This window comes from Psittacula echo (genome assembly GCF_963264785.1).
Source record: "Psittacula echo genome assembly, chromosome: 5".
In the NCBI taxonomy this organism is placed as follows: Eukaryota; Metazoa; Chordata; class Aves; order Psittaciformes; family Psittacidae; genus Psittacula; species Psittacula echo.
In genome coordinates, this window is record NC_137739.1 from 39,605,687 (window position 1) to 39,625,793 (window position 20,107).

At 41.9% G+C, this 20,107-nt stretch overlaps 1 protein-coding gene across 5 annotated transcripts in view; it reads right to left on the reverse strand.

Moving 5' to 3' along the window:
- Positions 1-15,004, reverse strand: part of KMT5B (lysine methyltransferase 5B) — a 32,560-nt gene extending 17,556 nt beyond the window's left edge. The window contains exons 1-3 of one of the 5 annotated variants that reach the window (XM_080618955.1): positions 13,963-15,004; positions 7,992-8,234; positions 6,854-7,001 (exon numbers count right to left, since the gene is read on the reverse strand). In XM_080618955.1, the coding sequence (XP_080475081.1) occupies positions 6,854-7,001; positions 7,992-8,151 (308 nt within the window). In that variant the 5' untranslated portion in view covers positions 8,152-8,234; positions 13,963-15,004. Of the gene's footprint in view, positions 1-766; positions 789-6,853; positions 7,002-7,991; positions 8,238-13,958 lie in introns of those variants that run through there. The other 4 variants (XM_080618957.1, XM_080618956.1, XM_080618958.1 and 1 more) reach the window with 4 other exon arrangements.
- Between the last annotated feature and the right edge of the window lie 5,103 nt (positions 15,005-20,107).

Consider the following 20,107-nt stretch of genomic DNA (forward strand, 5'->3'; position numbering starts at 1 on the left):
TTCCTCATTTACATATAACATTAAAAAATAAATGAAAAAAAAAAAATCTATGTATCTGCTGGAAGAGTCTACAGAACTGTTTTTGAGCACCACCTCGAAGAGAGCCTGAAAACATCCCACAGCTAAATTTATACATATAAACTAGACAAAGAAGCTGGCTTTTAAGTATCATTAAAATACAAGACTAGTTCTAAAAGAGAAATGGAGAGATAGAAAGAACACAAGAAAACCAACAAAACAAACCAGCCAATCCAGTCTCTAAACAGAGAGTCAATTAAAATCAGAACTGTTCATCCAGATTTCTGGTTTGCTCCTATGAACAAATTCTTTATTAGAATCACTCATGGAAGCCGAATCAGACACTCTGGTGTTTGAATCTGCTCACAGGCACAGACTCATTAAGCCATCCCACAAACAGCGTCAGGGATCAGGTCTCACAGAACATGGAATCTGCCGCACAACAGTCTGTTTTTAAAAGTAAGCTAAGACTGAAAAACTTCGCTATCATAGTATCTTTAAAGAAATAATAATACACCTTCTCCCTGACAAGCTGCATAACAGAAACTTTTCACACTTCCCTAGGTAATATTTATTTTTCCCTAGTTAACAAGATCCAGAAAAGCAACTGCTATTTCAATTTCAAAATCAGCTAGATGATGATCTTATCCCAGTTACGGGCAAACTGAGGTGTTCTGAATAAGAAATAAGTAGGAAAATAGCTTGGGGAAGCAAAGCTGTCTCTCTCTTTCTCTCAAGTTTCTCTTACCTCAGGAATACTTAAAGACTCTTGAAACTCCAAGGTATAAAGCCAAAGGTCAGTGAGATGCTTGCCTATAAAGGAAGTTAAAGGAGAGTTTCTGGTAAGTTCAGAAGTACAGTACCTTGCTCAGTCTCAGTCACTGAGAGCAGTGAGTTTGAACAAAAAGGACAAACTGATCCTGCGAGAGTTCTACTATGGAACACCACATGCTGTATTGGTGGGTGATAAAAGAGTTATACTTCTAAACCTAGTTTTCAACTCCTGACTAGGGAACATCAAGAAGAATGAATTTATCAAAACACAGCACCCCACTAGTCTCTTAGCAGGCACTTTGTCTGGATGATACTTTTATGTAAGGGGCTATGGAAAGACAGCAAGTTACTGTTCATCTAATACCAGAGATTCAGCACAAAAGCTGAAACTGCAAGGCTGTTCAGCATCCAAGACAGCAAAACAACAGTTAAAACCCATCCACTTATAGTAAGTGGGAGCCATTTATTTAGTTAACATACATTTTGGCTTCCCCCCTCCCCCCCACCCAACCCTGCAGTAGTAGTATGAGTATCTTAAATAAAAGCTAGTTATACAAAAATCAACTTGTTCTGTGATCAACATCCAGTGCTGGGATCTGTAAAAACTCCATGTTCTTTACAGGCCAGAGTTCAAACCAGCATTTTTAATGACAAGAGTAATCCACGTTACTGAAATTTCTTGAACTGAAACTATACACGCACAGTCAAAACTCCAATACTGCCAAGAAGAGAATTCCAATAACTACATAATTTCACTCTCCTTATTATGGTTACCAAATAAATGCTGTCTTTAAATAAATATGGGGGACACAAAAAAACCCCACACACTCCACTCCTGTTTTGACACTCCACATGGTAAATTTAATTCAGCAGTTACCGGGACTACTGGATGCAAGCAACTCCATCTTTTCGAGATACAACACTTTTCATGTAAGTTAAAGGTGTAACTAGAAAAAAAAGTGTAAGAGTAAGGTGGTGGGTATCGGTTTGAAGGGGGTGGTGCTGGCTGTGATATTTTTATTTTTAAATCCAAAACATTCAGCAGCAGTGAAACAGTTAGTTACATATAATCACTGTGTGTGATTATACACAGTGAAGGCAGACAACCAGAAGCAAGCAGAACGATGTTACTGAATTATCAGCAAAAATAAAAAACAGGAAAAAAAGAAAAACAAGTTTTAGACAGAAGTCAAAGTGATTTCGTAAAGTACACAGATACATTCTTCAGACCTCAGTAAGATCTTCATTTTGAAAATAGGGTGTCGCTACATAAGAGCTGTGTCGATACGTAAGTATCTGGATTAGATACTTTTGGCTGGAGACCAGTAACGAGTGGTGTCCCTCAGGGATCGGTGGTGGGACCGGTCTTGTTCAACATCTTTGTCGGTGACATGGACAGTGGGATTGAGTGGACCCTCAGCAAGTTTGCTGATGACACCAAGCTGTGTGGTTCAGTTGATATGCTGGAGGGAAGGGATGCCATCCAGAGGGACCTTGACACGCTTGAGAGGTGGGCTGATGCCAACCTTATGAAATTTAACCATGCCAAGTGCAAGGCCCTACACCTGGGTCAGAGCAATCCCAGGCACGGCTACAGACTGGGCAGAGAAGAGATTCAGAGCAGCCCTGCAGAGGAGGACTTGGGGGTGTTGGTCAATGAGAAAATGAACATGAGCCGGATCCAGTGTGCGCTCACAGCCCAGAAAGCCAACCGTATCCTGGGCTGCATCAAGAGGAGCGTGACCAGCAGGTCGAAGGAGGTGATCCTGCCCCTCTACTCTGCTCTCGTGAGACCTCACTTGGAGTATTGTGTGCAGTTCTGGTGTCCTCAACATAAAAAGGACATGGAACTGTTGGAACAAGTCCAGAGGAGGGCCACAAGGATGATCAGGGGACTGGAGCACCTCCCGTATGAAGACAGGCTGAGAAACCTGGGGCTGTTCAGCTTGGAGAAGAGAAGGCTGCATGGAGACTTTATAGCAGCCTTCCAGTATCTGAAGGGGGCCTCCAAGGATGCTGGGGATGGACTCTTCACTAGGGACTGTAGTGATAGGACAAGGGGTAATGGGTTAAAACTTAAAACGGGAAGTTTAGATTGGATATAAGGAAGAAATTCTTTACTGTAAGGGTGGTGAGGCACTGGAATGGGTTGCCCAGGGAAGTTATGAATGCTCCATCTCTGGCGTTGTTCAAGGCCAGGCTGGACAAAGCCTTGGGTGACATGGTTTAGTGTGAGGTATCCCTGCCCATGGCAGGGGGGTTGGAACTAGATGATCTCAAGGTCCTTTCCAACCCTAACTATTCTATGATTCTATTCTATCTCCACAGCACAATGTCGCTTAAGTTGAACCATACAGTCATGTCACCTTATTTAGCAGAAGCCACATAACTCGTTCTACCTCCAAACCCTGTTCACGATAAATACTGAGCCCTTTTATTACTGTACTGAAATGAGCTAAGAGGTGCAGAAAAGTTTCAGCACAGACCCACAAATGCAAGTAATATGGAACTGCTTTGCCTTTTTTATCCTTATTGCTCAATGATGCCTCTAAGGGGCAAAGAGTGCTGTACATTGAAGTTCAGAACAACTGATTGTTTACATCAAAGCCAGCAATTGCTCTTGGTGCAGTGTTTTAGAGTAAGCAGCTTCCCATACATCATCCCCAAACACCTCATACTTGGTCCTTTAGTCTCATGTTATCAGACAAAAACACCTGCACCAACACACCAAACTTAAATCCTAAAGCAGACTACAAAGCATTTGACATCCCACATCACCTTGAAAGACACTGGAACTGCTCTCAGTATTTCCTAGCATGATGCTGGTGCTTTAGGGAACCAGGAAGGAAAGGATAGTGACTCATAATTGCACCTCTACGATTATGACTATAGATTAAGTTTTAAATACTAACACATTTGTATGCAAGATAGTAAAGAATGGATTAGCCATTAAGGCATGCAAAATCAAGATTCAGCACTCAGCCTAGGGAAAAGCATCTGAGAATAAAAGACAGTAGGAGAAGCAAGAATGCACTTTGCTTTTACAAGTGTCAGTTTTAATCTTTCACGTCAGACAATCTCCAATCCAGAAAGTAACAGCTTGCAAAATCAGTTTTGTTTTACAAAAAAGAAAGGTGTGCAAGACTAAGTAAATCTTAAAGCCAGTATAGTCAGTCACACACACAAAAATACCACAAAGCCCTACTAACAAGCAAAACCCAAACAAGCAAACAAATAAGAAACCCGAAGAAGCGTGATATAACAGGATTTGTACAAGAAGGTACAAAACCTTTTAGAACAGCTGTACTTGACAAGATCATACTTACTAATATATGAAATTTTGTATTAACTGCTAACCTGCTATTTTGTCAAGATAAGAGCTACCAATTTGATGACAGAATGACCCCAGCGACTCTATAAAGAGGGCCAGAAGTTTGGAAAACAATCCACTTTCTCTTGGAAATCCAAGAGGATGATAAGTTACTTTCAGGTAAACCCACTGAAGACATTTCCAGAGCTACATGTTATGCTGTCTATCAAATCCCTGGGTGACAAAGAAGTATTTCAGAGGAACAATGAACAAACTTATTGTGGAATCTCATTGTAACCTTTTGAGAACTAGTTTTAAGGTGGTTCAAGGGCATTCAAGAATTATGGCCCATGGAAAAAAATAATCATATTCTTGTCACCACTCTACTGTAAGATCACTTATTCAGTATAAAGACAATGGAAAAGAAAGACACTTCGACAATAATCTATATATTTTAATCAAAATTTAGATTTCCTTCCCCCCTCCCCCCCCATCAATATACTCTGGCGAAAACAAGAAGTCTTTACAAACTCTTTGACTAAAGGAATGAATGAAGCACAGAAAGCCCTTATATAGGAACTCATATTTTTGTATTACTAAGTAACTTGGCATCCAGCAGTAAGGTGAACTGCAATGTCAGTAAGTGATCATCAACTTACCCTGAGCTGCTAGTTGCAAAAATACAAACAGCAAAGCAGAATAGTGGCAGTCAGATAGTTCATAGTACATATTCAAACAAATCACAACAAGGGAACAGAAAATATTTGCTTGCCATCATAAATGGCTGTTTTATTTTAAGCGCACCTCAATACACAAACTATGTAACTAACATGACTTTATCACACTGTAGGAGAAGATACCTAAACATAAATTTCTACTACAATCATGTATTTGATACTAGCTCTGACATTTTGAAAACAGTCTAGTCTTTTCATATTTGCTTTTCCCCTCACCTTCCCTCAAAGCCATGCAAGAACAATACATCTCAAGAGCTCTAGAAAGAGTACAGCTTACTAGATGGAAGGAAGATGATTTAAGCATCATAGCTACAGTAACAAGCAGATGTCATCACTGTACCAAAAAGATGAACAAGAACCATGCTAATGCTTTTACTTTAATTCATAGCAACAACAGAAACTCTTTCAACAGGACATTATGAAAGAGGCAAGAAGATGTGTTTCTGGTAGAAGTAGTAAGCCTCACCTAAGCATTTCCCATAGCGCTCCAAGATTATTAACTATTGCCCTTGAAGACTGCCTGTAACTGTTCTCCAAGTCTGAGAAAGGAAGAAATACATGATGACAGCCTTTGTCTGACTTTTTGATTCAAATTATAATTAAAAAAGTATTCTAGGTGTTGAAAACATATCAGCAGAAAACATTTCTGAAAAAAACTTCTCCAACTACTGAACAATGAATACATAATTTTCTTTGCAAAAAGAGTTGAGAATTCACTACCTGTGCATAACCTGTAGACTACCACTCATGCAACAAAACAAAAGTCTTTTGAGTGTATATATTTAGTTCAATTAACTGCTGTAAATACAAAGACACACTGAACCAAACTGTAAGACTATCTACCTAGACCCTGTTGGGCACAATGTGCTATTGTAACCAACAGCACAGAGTGAACAGAAAGAACTTGAGCATTCCTCTCACAGATGGATGCAGTGCTCTCAGCAAAAAAGACAAATTTCTTTGTAGTAAGTCTTCACAGTTATTAGCACCTCACTGCTGGAGTTTCATGTGCAACTCATGCTACCACATAATTCCAGCAACCATTTATGTTATCTGACAATGTATTAATCTAGTAGTCATTTCTGAATCGATCAGCTCATTACATACATACAAAAATCTACTTAACTGATACTCTGGTTATCTGATCACATTGCACAGGTAAGCTGCTCTTCTTTAAAACCAGCCATCGCAACAGTTTCAAGGACTGAGCAGCCTGTTTTCTATTATGTGCTGCCTGGAAACTCTTAGCTCTTTTTATTGTAAAATAATAAGCACACGATTCCTGTCCTTAGAAACTAATCATTTCTATATAACTTCCCCATTAAGCTAGCAATGCAGATCCTGTATGTAAACAAAAACTTAATAAAGAGATCTCTAGAATATACTTATAATCTGTGGTATGTCTGTAGAACAGAAATGCAGCATCTAACCCCCAAGACTGCACAGACTTTAGACCAGAAGTACTAAGACAGGTGTATAACAGTGCAAAAGCTGTGTGCAATTCTGGTAAGCAAGCTCCCAGTGTGCAAATTAATTCACCTTATACAGACATTTTCAAGTAGCAGGAATGTCAGCAAAAACTGAGCACTTGATGTTCAGGAACTGTATCTTTCTTGTGATATCATAAAAGTAAGTGGAAAGGGGGAAATGCACCCAGGCAGATGAAATAAACAGAAAACTCCCCAAACACTAAATTCTGTCTATGAAATAATTAAAATAACTAATAGTTTAAAACTTATGATTAGTTAACTGTTTAAGCTAGGAAACAGTGTCTATTAACAACCTATTCTACAGCATAGATACACAAGGGCTAACAAAGACCTATGATAGTGTTACAAAGGAACACTGCCACATAGCTCCAAGATCCAGTCTCACACACAACACAATTTTAAAGGCAGAAGCTACTCACAAATTGCCATTTTTTCAGATCGTCAGAAACATGCAAGAAATTCCACAGTTTTGCTCTGATTATAAAGATGATAAATTCTTTTCTAGAAAAATAAAGACAAGTTACCTAGTATTCATTTTGTGTGTCTGAAAACCTAAATAGGGATCAAGAACCAAACTAGTTGCTAGGTCATCGTTTTCACACAGTTCCTTGGCAGACATTCCAGAGGAAGGCACATAACGACTCTGACCCTCAAATCCTGAAGCACCGCTACCTGAAAATATAAGAACATAAATTAGGTATCATTTAAAGAATGTTATAAAGCCAAACTACGCTCAGGGACAGACAGCCACAGGTTTGAGACAAAAAATATAGAACAATTAAGGAAGACAATAAAGTATCTGCAGACAGAAGCACAGTTAGTTTTTCACTCTTGCTTTTGTTCATTTAGGTAGCAGCCGATGGAGAAAGTACTTAAGAACATATTTTATAGGCGTCTTTAATTGCCTTTGTTCTCTCTTCCCCTCCCCAACTACAAGCATCTTTCCAGAGTATATACTTCAGTCATGCTTGCCTCTAAAATTTCTGACATATAGATGTGATCAAGTCATGAAAATTTCAAAAACTATTTCCCCAAGGTCTGAACAAAGGACTTACTCTGAATTTGTAATCAGTCCTTCATCACCGACAAATAGCAAAAAATAAAAATCTATGTTCATTAAAACCATTTCATAATGACTGATATGACTTCATTCAAAACAGGGTTTACTTCTACATGTGCGTTCATTAAAAGACAGGTTAGTAATTCAGTTTATGTTATCACAGAACCCCAGAATGCTTTGGCTTGGAAGAGACCTTGAAGATCATCATTCCAACCCCCTTGCCATGGGCAGGGCCACCTTCCACTAGACCACACTGCTCCAAGACCCATCCAACCTGGCCTTGAACACTGCCAGGGATGCGGCAGCCACAGCTTCTCTGCACAACCTCCAATCACACTTGTTCTCATTTAGTGCCAATCGTATGTTTTATACTTACACCAGTTCAAAACTGACATATGTCTACTTATTCTCAACTTTTAAACTGAAGAGATCTGCATTTCTGAAGCAAGTTAACACATCCAACAGACACAAACATAATTAATACTTCTGATGATGCTACATGCTGAATGCAGACCTTCCTGAATTAAGACAAGACAGAAGCTTGACTTGCAAATTGATAGATGAATCACATACAGCACAAAGTTGCAAAAATATGCACATACATCTGCCTGATCTTCTCTCAACTCCATTTTTGCCCGTCTTCGGGTTCTCTTTTCCTGTGTGCTGCAATTTGGTCTGATTCTGTGCATGGTCATTAGACGACCTGTTTCCACTTCTCCTGCCATTCACCACCATGTTCTTGGATTCTCCCAGCCACTTCATTCCCACAGACAATCTGACTCAGTTGCATTTAGTCACTTTTCAAAAAGCTCGGAGAAGTGGATGAATAATTTCAGTTCCAATTCCTACTGGAAGCAAAACAAACATGATTAGAACTTACTGGGAAATTGTTTCCAAGACACAGATTAAATATATACATATATATATGTATCTAAAAAGAAATGCAGGATTAGGAAGGGGGAAGGGAGATGGTGATCTGCATTAGCATCAGGAAGAAAGAAAAGCAGTTCAACAGCACTAGTACAGTCAACTGTTGCAAATGCAGATATCCACAGGTGAAGTACTGTCCTACAACTTACAACCACATCTGGAAGCAAAGATGAAATTCTAAAGCTGATAAATGGCTAATGACAACTCAATTGTACGAGCTGGACTATACACACATATATTATATAGGCACACATACACATGGATAAATACATGCTCAGCTATGTGACACACAAAAAAATTAGTATTTTCAAATACACACCCAACTGTATTTCCTAATAAATGTGCAACCTGTTTCGAACTCTGCAGCAAAGAATGACACTATACAAACATCTTTCAAGAACTAAAGACAACCACAGTTAAAAAGATTCCCAAAAACACACAAGGTTTAAATGTCTACTTTACTGGACCAACAAGCTTTAATGTAGATCTTTAACACAGGTGGAACCAAACAGATTGACTACCACAATGCAGCTGCTCTGCATACTGACAAAATTCTTTAGGAAGTTACCAGATAGAGCCTTCAAAAAACAAACCAGAGACTTAAAATTTGCTAGGGAAAGCCTATTCATTGCACTTAGCTGTACACAGAAGCAGATTATTTTCACATAGCACCTCAAAAAAAAACCCATGAAAGTCTCACACCTAAACATGTACTATACAACACTAGGCTCTTTTTAATTCATAGAGCTTAACATCCATCCAAAAAGTAAAAACAAAATCAAAATCAAACACCCCCCCAAAAAGACCCACCGAAACAACAACTAAGCAAAGCACCAAAATTTTCTTAAGCATTCCACCTGAAGTTCTTTCAGAAGACAGCTACGCTGTGAAGATCTGCCACGTCACATAAACACTTAATAACAAACTCACTCTTAAGCTTCCCTCTTTTTCCTTCTCAATCAATAGATTTCACAGCTCTATACACACACTTTAATTAAACCGTTTCCCATTTTATAACAGCTGTAAAAGCAGAAATTATATTAAAGACCTCCACTAAATTCAGTCCTGGTCTCTTTGCAAACCAGAACTGAGCTATATTCCATGGTGTGCTACTGCTCAAGAGCAGTACAGGCAAATGAAGTTCACCGTGAAGACCAACTGCACATGTATGCAATAATTTGGAAGAAAAAAAAGAAAAAAAATCAATACAGTGGTGTTTCTGACAACTAACAGGCACACTTTCAGCTAGAAAAAGATGTACTCTGCACAAAGGAAGTGATCTTTCATAAGTCCAGTTTGGGGAGGGTGAGCACTACCTTTACAAACAAACTTCTGCCTAATGAATACACTAATGACAAGGAAAGTACAATGGCACCGTGGCCACAGAAGAATACTCATACTAAACACAGGGACATTTCCTGTAAACATCCTTGCTTTTGCTGCAAAATGTAACGATAGAGACAACACCAGAAGTCCTCCCTAAACAAAATCAAAAGGCATTTAGTGAACACTAGCAAACATTTTTGGGGAAAATCATTATTTATTTGACCCTGGCAGCCTAATGAGCAAGAAAATCTTTGTCTCCATCTACTGCTGCCTTTTATTTTCTAGTACAAGCCAAATGACAAACTTGAAAACTGCAAGTGTGCTTCTCCAGCCTCTATTTCTTCTCCCAATATAAAACACTGCTTTCAAGAGATGGCATCAAAAGTCAGAACCACACAACAGGATTCCTTTCCCAGTGAGTATCACAGCTCCCAGTGCCAACAGATAACCTAGGAGAGCAAGAGATACACCACTCATCACCACCATGTGACTTTAATACATCTTTAAATGTACATCTTTAGATGTATTAAATACTTTCTACTAATACTAATTTCTAAATACTCAATACTTTCTACATCAGACTTGCACACTCAACTCCTTTAGGAATGAAGGGAGAAAAGGAAGAGATAGACACCATCTTCCTATTCATAAGATGGGTAGGAGAGAAGAAGAGGAATATTCTTATACCTCCACATACTCAGAAATTCCTGCTAGGGGCACTGCTGTCAAATAATGTAACACCATATATGCATCATTTATGACTTCAGGTTTATACTATTAAGTTTACTTGCACAATTACAGCTGGACAAATCAACAGTATCAAGAGAAAAGGTATGTATTTCATTACTATATCTATACAAAAAAGCAGATGATCTTTGAATTTGGGAAGCAGAGAAAAACTATATGACTGGTTTGTCTATAGGGTCACCAGGCTATAGACGATCTCACTACAACACCTGATCTGGGTAACAAAAAACCCCATACCCACTCCTAAAAAGCGTTCAAGTTTCTAAAACCAAAAACTGCAAAATCAAAGCTAAAAACTTGCACAGCTTTAAGAAGTTATTCGAAACAGCCTCAAATCTTATTTTGGTTACTGTTTTTGACAGCTCAGACATGTTATCATTAAGCCACAACGGAAAGGGAGGCGCAGAATGCTTCTGGCTCACAAAGGGTGTGAAGCCAATGGTCAGCATCACTTTAAGCAGGAACCTTATATTATATGTAACACTACAGATTATTATTGATGATACTAAAACACAGCAAAACCAGGCATGGAACAGACAGAGATCTTTGCAGCCACAGAAGGTGACAAAAAAGGAAGGTATTGGGGAGTTTACTTCCCCATAATCTCTGTAGTCAAAATTGTATCTTAAAGAGAGGTCAGGTGGTCCCACAGGACTTTAGAGATACTGGAGTTGAGGCTGCAATTCCTCAAAAGGACAAAGCTTAGCCAGCAAGGGCCACTTCAGTCTCATCCCTACAGATACTTATTTTAGCCACCTAATTTCACAGCCACTTTTGACTTTCTTTGCCCCTGAGGGGATGAACTGTTTCAGTAAATTATACCACCAGGAGAAGAAAAAAAAGAATTTTTTTGTGGGTGGTTTTGTTTTTTTTTTTTTTTTTTCTCCAGTCAGTTCTCAGACTAAGTTCAGTGCAGAACTGGACATGGATTAACACAGTTCCTGGGAGGCTGTAAGACTGCTGAAACTGACTTGAGTCAGTCCACACTGTCACAAAACTGCATCCCTAACATGCAGATTTGTGAGAACACACATGGATGCAAAACTGACTCAAACCCAGGCTTCAATCCCCCAACAACAGCTCAGTCTGTACACTCCCACTTTTTCTTGTGCCAGTTCTTTTGCAGACACATGAGTTTTGTGCGTCCATTTGGATACCAATCGCAGTACAATGCAGGCACAGAAGCAATGGCATACCAGTACAAATGAGTGGCAGAGAGGAAATGCACACACAAGTCCTTCAGTAGTTCCTTACTCTCCTCTCTCCTTACCCTTCCTTCCTCCACCACGTGCCCTCTCAGGATGAAGCTGAAGAACTGGCTGAGCAAAGCACGCTAGAAGCTGCATGACCCCCTCAACTCACTGCAGCAACAAGTGTTCAGCAGACTTTCACAAAGACAATCCAAAACCTCACTGTTTCCAGGACAGGGAGCACCTCCTTCCTCACCCCTGCCAATTCACACAAACATTTCCACCAATTCTGAAGCTCAGTGGATCTCTCCATAACTCAGTTTAACCTCATGGACAAGGGGGGATGGCAGGTAACCTTCTACTGGTGACATGTGCTGAGCAGGTTTAGCAAAGCCTCCACTGAGCACTAGAGCAAGAAGAGATGCAGCACTTGACAAGCAGCAGCAGGACCACTGAAACGGGAACAAAAAGTCTTAGCTGTTTTAACAACCATTTCATGGCAGCCCCACCACAGCTGGCACAAACAGCACTACACTTCATTTAAGACTTTAAACAAGACCACCACCAAGCAACCCTGCTGCTCCCTTGCCTGCTCATGTTCACTTCAAAGTCATCCTCCCTCTGTTCCAGCAAAGTAACTGCAGAGCCAAACAGTGACCAAATCGGGATCTACCAGAAAAGTCTGAGTCTTGCCAGCTTGAACTGTGGTACAAGAGAGTGTTATGAAGTGGGGGACACAGAGACAAGGTCAGGGAAGTGGTCATGAGCACTTAAGCTGGGACTGTCCCAAGTGCTGTGCATTCTCAAACCACAGCTCTGGATCCACTGTTCAGCACAGAAGAATCATACCTTACACCTACTATGTTAATTTGGGCAACCGTCTGTTCCACTGAAAGACAATGCTGTTTGAAGTGAAAAGAATTCTGGGAATTGTAGTCCTGCAATAGGATGACACTAACAGAGCAAATCAAGTATTCAGGAGCCTTGTTCAGTCATGTTACTGAGTATTCAAAAATACATCACCCCACCTACTAATTTAATATGCAACGCACTAATAATTATCTTATTTTCCAGTTTGTGAACACAAATGGGTATAAAGCAGAGATGTTTGTATGCATCCATTTGGCTCTAATAACAAGATATCATGATAAGCAAACAAGTAAAATCCCCTTTTTCAATCAAGTCAGTTTTTATTTCTTCACACAGCGTTACTTGCAGTGAAGAAAGCTTAAAAAATTCAAGACAAAAGTAAGTTTTCAATGAAAACAGAAGAGGGTGCATCCATAGCTACAATGACCAGATGATGGAAAAAGGACATGACATTTACTTTATATCTTATCTTACTTTATCTTAACCTCAGTGATTAAAACCTCCTACTATGTATTTACAGTTACACTACTAAGCACTCTGATCAGACTGCCATCTCATATGCGTCACCCTGTGCAGAATCCAACCCACCAAAAAACTACATCAAGTTATATACTTGACTGTCATACTGCTTGTGGCATAACTCAACCAAACACATGGACTTTCTCTCTTACCCCCATCTTTGCTTTTTTAAACAGTAACGTGTTTAATGTAACTGGACTCTAAAGTTTCAGATACAGATGGCTGGATGAAATGTGCTTTACCCCTTCCTTAAAAGCATATATTCTCCAACAGGAAATCACAAAAAAAGAAAAAAAAACAAACCCCAAACAAACCACAAAACCAAGATGTAAGGCGTTTCGATTTAATTGCCGCAAGTGACCATGCCGTGAGCCCGGCATGGTCACTCAAAACAGACGTCAACAAAAACCAAGCAGTACAAACACGGGTTAAACCCCTATTGCGGCTCATAGCAAAGCTATTAACCCTTTAACACCACAAGTGCCACGAACTGCTAAGTAACTAACAACTCCCTCCACAGGTCGCCACACGCCTCCCCGGGCTTAAACTACTTGCACACCACACAGCGACGACCGGAGCGGAAACGGAAGAGGAGAGGGGCCGGGCGCCACCGCCTCCAGCGCCGTGCTGCCCCCTAGGGCTCGCCTCCCGCCGCACCGCCATCACACCCCAGCCCCACCTCGGCCCCCTGTCTGCCCCGGTCCCTGGGCGCGGCGGCAGCAGCCGCAGGCCCTTCTCTCCCCGAACCCCCTCTTCCACCACCACCCCGGAGCGAGGCATCCGTTTGTCAGTGCGGCCCACACCCTGCCCGAGGCGGCAGGGCACGACAGCGGGCACAGCTCCTCACATACACCCCTTCCCGAGGCCACCTGAGGGGGCACAGCCCCCGGCACCCCCGCCTCACCGCCCGCAGACGGGCTGCCCCCAGCCTCCCACCCGCGAGAGTTGAGACACCCCATGTCCCCCCTCCCCCTCAAAGACACATACTCACTTCCCGGCTGCCCTCCGCACTGGGTCCCTCGCCGCCGGCACTGCCACAGCCAACACCGGGGGAAAATGAATCATCAAAGGGAAGGGAACGAGAAGGAAAAAAGAGGGAGGAATGTAGGGGGGAAAGCGACGACTTGAGCGAGGGAGGGGCGGAGGTGGGGGAGAAAAAGAAAGACGGAGAAAAAAAGCAGCGGTAGTGATAAAAAATAATTCCGAGTGGGGGGAGGAAAAAAAATGGCGGATTAAAATCCAAGATGGCGGCGCCAAGGGGCGAGCGGTGCAGGGGGGAGGCGACGAGGAGAGCCGCGTCGAGATCCCTCCGCCAAGCCCCGCAAGAAAGAGTCCCCCGGGCTCCCTCGCAGAGACCCCGCCGGGTGGCGGCGAAGACCAGACACCGTAGTCGCCCCTTCCTTTTCCTTTTCCTTCTTCTCTGCGGGGAGCCCTCTTTCCGCCGGCCTGCAGAGCCAGGCGGACCGCTGCGCCAGTCACCGCACTCCGAAGTTTCTTCTTCTCCCTGCGAAGCCCGCGACCTCCTCGCCCCGTCCGAAGAGACGCAGCCTGCCCCTGCGCTGCCGGTGGCGGAGGAACACCGCCAAGAGGCGCAGCTTTACGCCCGCAGCGGAAGGATACACTTCTAGCAAGGAAACACTGACGGCTAAGGCCGCAGCCGCCTCCCTTTTCCCCCCGAACCTGCGCCGCTCCCTGCCTCCTCCCCCAGCGGCCGCTTCACACCGGTCGCACAGCAGCGGCAGGCCACCAGCCCGCGAGCCCCTGCGCCTCGCCCGCCGAGGAGGGGTGGCACCGTGCCGCATCCCTCATGACCGCTCAGCGCGGCGCTGCGCCGCGGCGGAAGGATTTGGCTCTAAGAAAACAAGGCCCGGGCCACCCCGCGGCTCGAGCCGACCATCCGGGTGTATCTGTGCGTGTGCGCGGCGAAGTAGTTCCGGTCACCTCACGCGCTGGAAGGATCCGTCCGCCCAGAGCTGCCCTTTAAATCCGAGGGTCTCCCCAGTATGGGGGTGGTTTTTATTTCTTTAGTGGCCGTGGCTGCAGGTGCCCCTTGCGCCCGAGATCTGTGAGGCGCCAGTTTGTTGCGCCCAGCCTGAGACAGTGGAGCCGCACTTTCAGCGCCTCAGGAAGGGCCCGGCACCTGCTTCCCCCGCCGTCGCCTGGCAGAGGCATTTAAAAATGGCCCTCTCGGCCGGTGAGGGGTCGGACTGCTGGCCCGGCGGTTCTCCAGTCCCCCGGCCACGTCCCCTCACAACACGTGTTGGCGGCCGGGCGACGGGCGAGCACGCAGCAGGAGGAGGAGAAGGGACGCTACTTGGCCACCCGCCTCAGCAGAGCCCCCGTCAAACAAAAGATGGCTCTAGCGGGGGCAGAGCTGACGGTGAGGGTGAGAAGCCAGGCGGGGCGTGGCCAATGTGGTACCGCCCATGGGCAGGAACGAGCTGGGTTAAATGGGTCTGTGGAAGAAAAGTAGATAATACAACCTTCGAACGTGCATTCCAACCCAAACTGTTCTGTGATTTTAATAACTGCTGAACGTTTTTATGTTCGCAGGTGTTGGGAAGCTCAAATGTTTTTCAGCCCAAATTTAGGTTTTAATTATATACTTAGTAAGGTTTTAATTATATACTTAGTATTTCTTGTCAGCAAGATACGCTGGTCACAGTGTGGGTTGGAAATATATTCTCAAATAGAAGTTTTAATTTCTTTAAGCTTACTAGAAGCTTTTAGGATTTAAACTGGCAGGGGAGATTTAGGTTAGATATTAAGAAGCTCTTTACTATGAGGGTGGTGAGGCACTGGCATAGGTTGCTCAGAGAAGCTGTGGCTGCCACATCCCTCGCAGTGTTCAAGGCCAGGTTGGACAGGGCTTGGAGCAACCTGGTTTAGAGTGAGGTGTCCCTGCCCATGGCAGGGGGGTCAGAAATGGATGAGCTTTAAGGTCCCTTCCAAACCCAACCATTCTAGGGTTCTGTGAATTTGCCACATAACATCTTTCCTCAACAGCTACTCACTAGGAATACCAAATCCTTGGTTTTATTCATAGTAGGATGCTAAAGGTTTTTTAATAAATGATGATTTTGCATGGAACTGGCTTTAATTTTGCTTTAATTACGCAGGTGAACCAATATCTGGAAGTGGCATCTGCCCAAGAAACCAAATTGCTAGCTAAATTGATTTCCCTATAATCTGATAACAAGAAATTGCCTCTGAAGCTGGGATTTTGCATGCCCCGTTGCTAAACCAGATTAACACAGACTTTAGCAGTTAAATTATAAGCCTCTGAAAGATTTGCATCAAACCAGAATTAATAGCATTGCAAGAGTGACACTGTGATAATATTAGTAACAGCATTTGTATATTGTTTTATAGATGCATCAGGTTGCTCTGTGTATTTATGGGAATGGCTACAGTTGTCTCAGAAGTTTAGATGTTGCTAGACTGGAACATGCTGTCTTCAGTCCTGATGGCAAGAGTTTTCCATAGCTCCAGCAACGGGTGGTTAGTCCCTAATGTGGTTGAAGCAGTGGGCACAAAAAAGCCTAGCTACATCCCCACCGTTGACTCCAGCAGGTGATCTGGTGACAAAGCCCTGGCTATATCTGAAAGGATGATAATTTTTTCTCCAGAATACATTAATCTAAAACTTATTTCCTCTGTTATCCTGGCAACAGTTATAAAAGTTAAAGAATAAGCACTATTTCCAGTTTGATTACAGTTGGGTGTGTTATTTCTTCCACATCATAGCATTATATATACATATAATATATATGATATATATAGTGGTATAATATATATAATAAAGCTCTTTCTTTGAAAATATAAAAGTTGGGTGGTCAAACCACGGACATAACATGATGGGATGCTCCAGGAATAAATTACTATGTTAGACAAATTTGAATGCTTGCCTGGAAACCAGCAGATATGTGGTGATTATCTCCAACTAAATATAATTTCAGAAATTTATTATATTTTCTCTTGTGAAAGACCCAGTTACAGTTTCAACATTGGTTTCGCTTCCTAAATTAATACTAACATATTGGGCTTAACCTTCACCAGAACAAGCAAGGTCTCATTATTTTTTTTTCTAATTAGCTACCAAGAATGAAAATAATTGAATTATTTTTTTAAAGGCATAAAAATTTAATTCAGGTACATGTTACTCTACGGTGATTTTGTGACTTCTACTGGAGAGGGTTTTTCTGATACTATAAGACCAAAAGATCGTGAGCGTATGCCAGGCAATGGATGAGTTTCTTTCAGTGAGCACTGTCAAGAAACAGTAGTCTCTAATTCCCAAAGTAGTATCTCTAAATTGTTACAGTTATAAAAATTTGCTTTTTGCTGATTTTGTAGACGTTCCCACTTTGAGAATATTAACTTCTACATTTTCAACATCCTGTATATGCTATAATAGTACAGTTCTAATACTGCAAACATTTTTGGTCATCCAATTTTCACTGAAAAAATGTAGTTATTAAAATACCTATGTGGTGAGTGGTTTTGTAAAAGCCGTATCTTCGAAGAAGCAAAACTTGAACTTTAGTCTTGAGTGACATGTAGAAGCTGCTGCTGCATTGCAATCTCTGGAGCTTTGTCCAGGCTTCAGGCCAGACTTCTGCCCACAGCTGAAGGGTCAGAATCCAGCCCTCAGCCCTGAGCCTTCCTGTTCAAATCCATCTCTGCAACAAAGCCTTGCCATTGATAGGGAGCCAAATCCAGCTTAAGCTGAAAAAGATACAGGTCTCGCTGAGCAAATGGTGTTTTTTCCCTGTATGCCCATTCTTACTTTATTTGCAAATCTGACTTAAATACTGTGGCAATGGGTAATTTGGAGGACTACAAACATATAACCACAAGTGAAAAGTCCATCACCAGCTTGACAATTTTACTCTGCCATGCAGGCATTTTGGGGTGGGTTATTTTGCTTACTTTTGTTCTGCAGTATCTTTATATAGACCCAGCATAAACATTTCTGAAATGCACATCTGGGAGTGTTTATATGTCGATAACAAAGACAAGTTGTGATACTTGTTTTGGCTCTTTAGCAGTCAGAAGGCACCTTCGTGCTGTGAAAAATTTAAAGCATGCCATGTCTTGTGCTACAACTTATGTTGGAATTTTAAACTGGAAATACTGTGCCCAAATCCCTAAGATCAGTTCTGCTGATTTTAAGAGCCTAGCAATATCACCCAGTGAAGTAGAAGCATTAGAAAATGGAAAGAAACACAAGGAGGGAGCTGAAGTAAATCATCAGATGTAAAGAGCTGGATCTTTCATTTATGGTAATGTTTTATCTTCTGTTTGCAGCAAGCAGATGCTCTATAGCTGTTATTTTTAGCATTGGGAAGAAATGATGTTGTGCAAAGGGGTAACAGGTTCCACATTCCAAACAACACTTTTCTCTTGGCATGGGCACACAGAGAATTTGTTTTGTTTGTCCACTGAGCAAGTAAATATCTTCCTGTGACATCTTTGAGAGAATCAATTCCTTCCATCTGTGCAGGAGCGTGGCCTTGAGCCACTAGCCACGGTGCTTCACTAAACTTGCTGTGAGATGTACCATTGTAGTCACCTCTGGCTGAGGTCACAAGTCAGTTTGCACTAACAATTACAAACCCAAAGTTGAACATTAGAAATGAATGTACGTAGGAATAAAGTTAAAGATGTTCTATATCAAAATCTTATTAATTTATCCAAAACATACATATTCTTATTCACAGATGGTCAATAAGAGATGATAGATGGCCTGCTCTGCATAAATTAATGGCTGTAATTCACTTGAGGGGATCTGCTGATGTCGTAAGCTGCCAGAGTGCAGCCTGAGTGATTTATTAACAACTGCAGAAATCCTAGAGTGAATTACATCCTTGTACTCACTTAGGGTCTGCAGATTGTTATTTATACAATATGGACGTTTGTATTTCTTTGTTATTACGGGGCTCTTTCCTGTGACTCTAATACAGGGGCATGGTACCGGAATAAGTACAAAAGCTCAGCTCCCTGCCTGCAGTAAGGGCAGATTTTCTCCACTAATGCGTATCAACAGCAACACTTTATTTTAAAAATAAGCTAATCAATGTCTGCAAAGGTTTACGTAAGTCCTGTTGTGATGGTGTTTGTTTGTTTGGGTTTTTTTCCACCGTCAAATACAAATAATGTCAGTATCTTCTGATGCAGGAACCTCTGTCACTTCGTGTTGTAGTCACTGCCTCTGTGCATGTGAGGCTATGTCCAAACCAAAAAACATAGAAGAGGGTTGGATGCTAAACAGGACTAAGTACTATCTCTAGTGATAACTGGATTTTTCTGTTTAAAAAGAAGGCAGCAGGTCCAGAAGGCTAGAAAAGGCACCTGGAAACCTGGAATTCTTTTTGTACAGGGAAGAAACTGTCAGATCTCATAACACTATCCCTGCTCAGGGAGAAAACCCTTCCTTCATAAAATTCTTGCATGGTGAAAGGGAAAATTTTCTCAGTATGGATCCCAGGTTTATCATGCCCTTCTGACATGAGCATATACAAGCAGATGAAATAACATTAATTTCCATTCCTTTTCCCCTCTCCCCACAAAAGAACAGGCAATTAGGAGGATATTAAATCCTGTTTCTCAACAAGGGATACATTTCCAAAAAGTAATACAAGTTATAGAAGGAGAGGAAAAGGGAGATGGGAATAAATGATGAAGAGTTGTGTGGCAGGAAGGAACAGTCAGAAATCATTTGCAAATAACTCCGCATATTGTTTTTGCTAAAGATTCAGAATTTCTTGACAGAATTTGAGTGTTTGGACACCAGCTAGATGCCAGTGGAACCCTTCCAGCCTTCTCTGTTCTCCAAGATGAGTTTCGCTTGTTGATAGATTGTACCAGTCCTTGGGAAAGTGCTGCAGTTATTTTCCTTAGCAAGGAATACACTGCTTTGGTACCAAACAAATACTGCTTTACTCCTGCTTTCCTTCACCAATGTCTGTCTGTCTGAATGATCTGTCTCTACATAAGAGGTATGAAAGTGATATTTGTACAGAAATAAAAGGTTAGAATTTGAAGAAAAACAGGCTTCAGAAATTGTTTACTGCCTTGAGGCAAAGCCCTTTGAAGTCATTATGAGTTTACTAATTTCAGTAAGCCTGTTATTG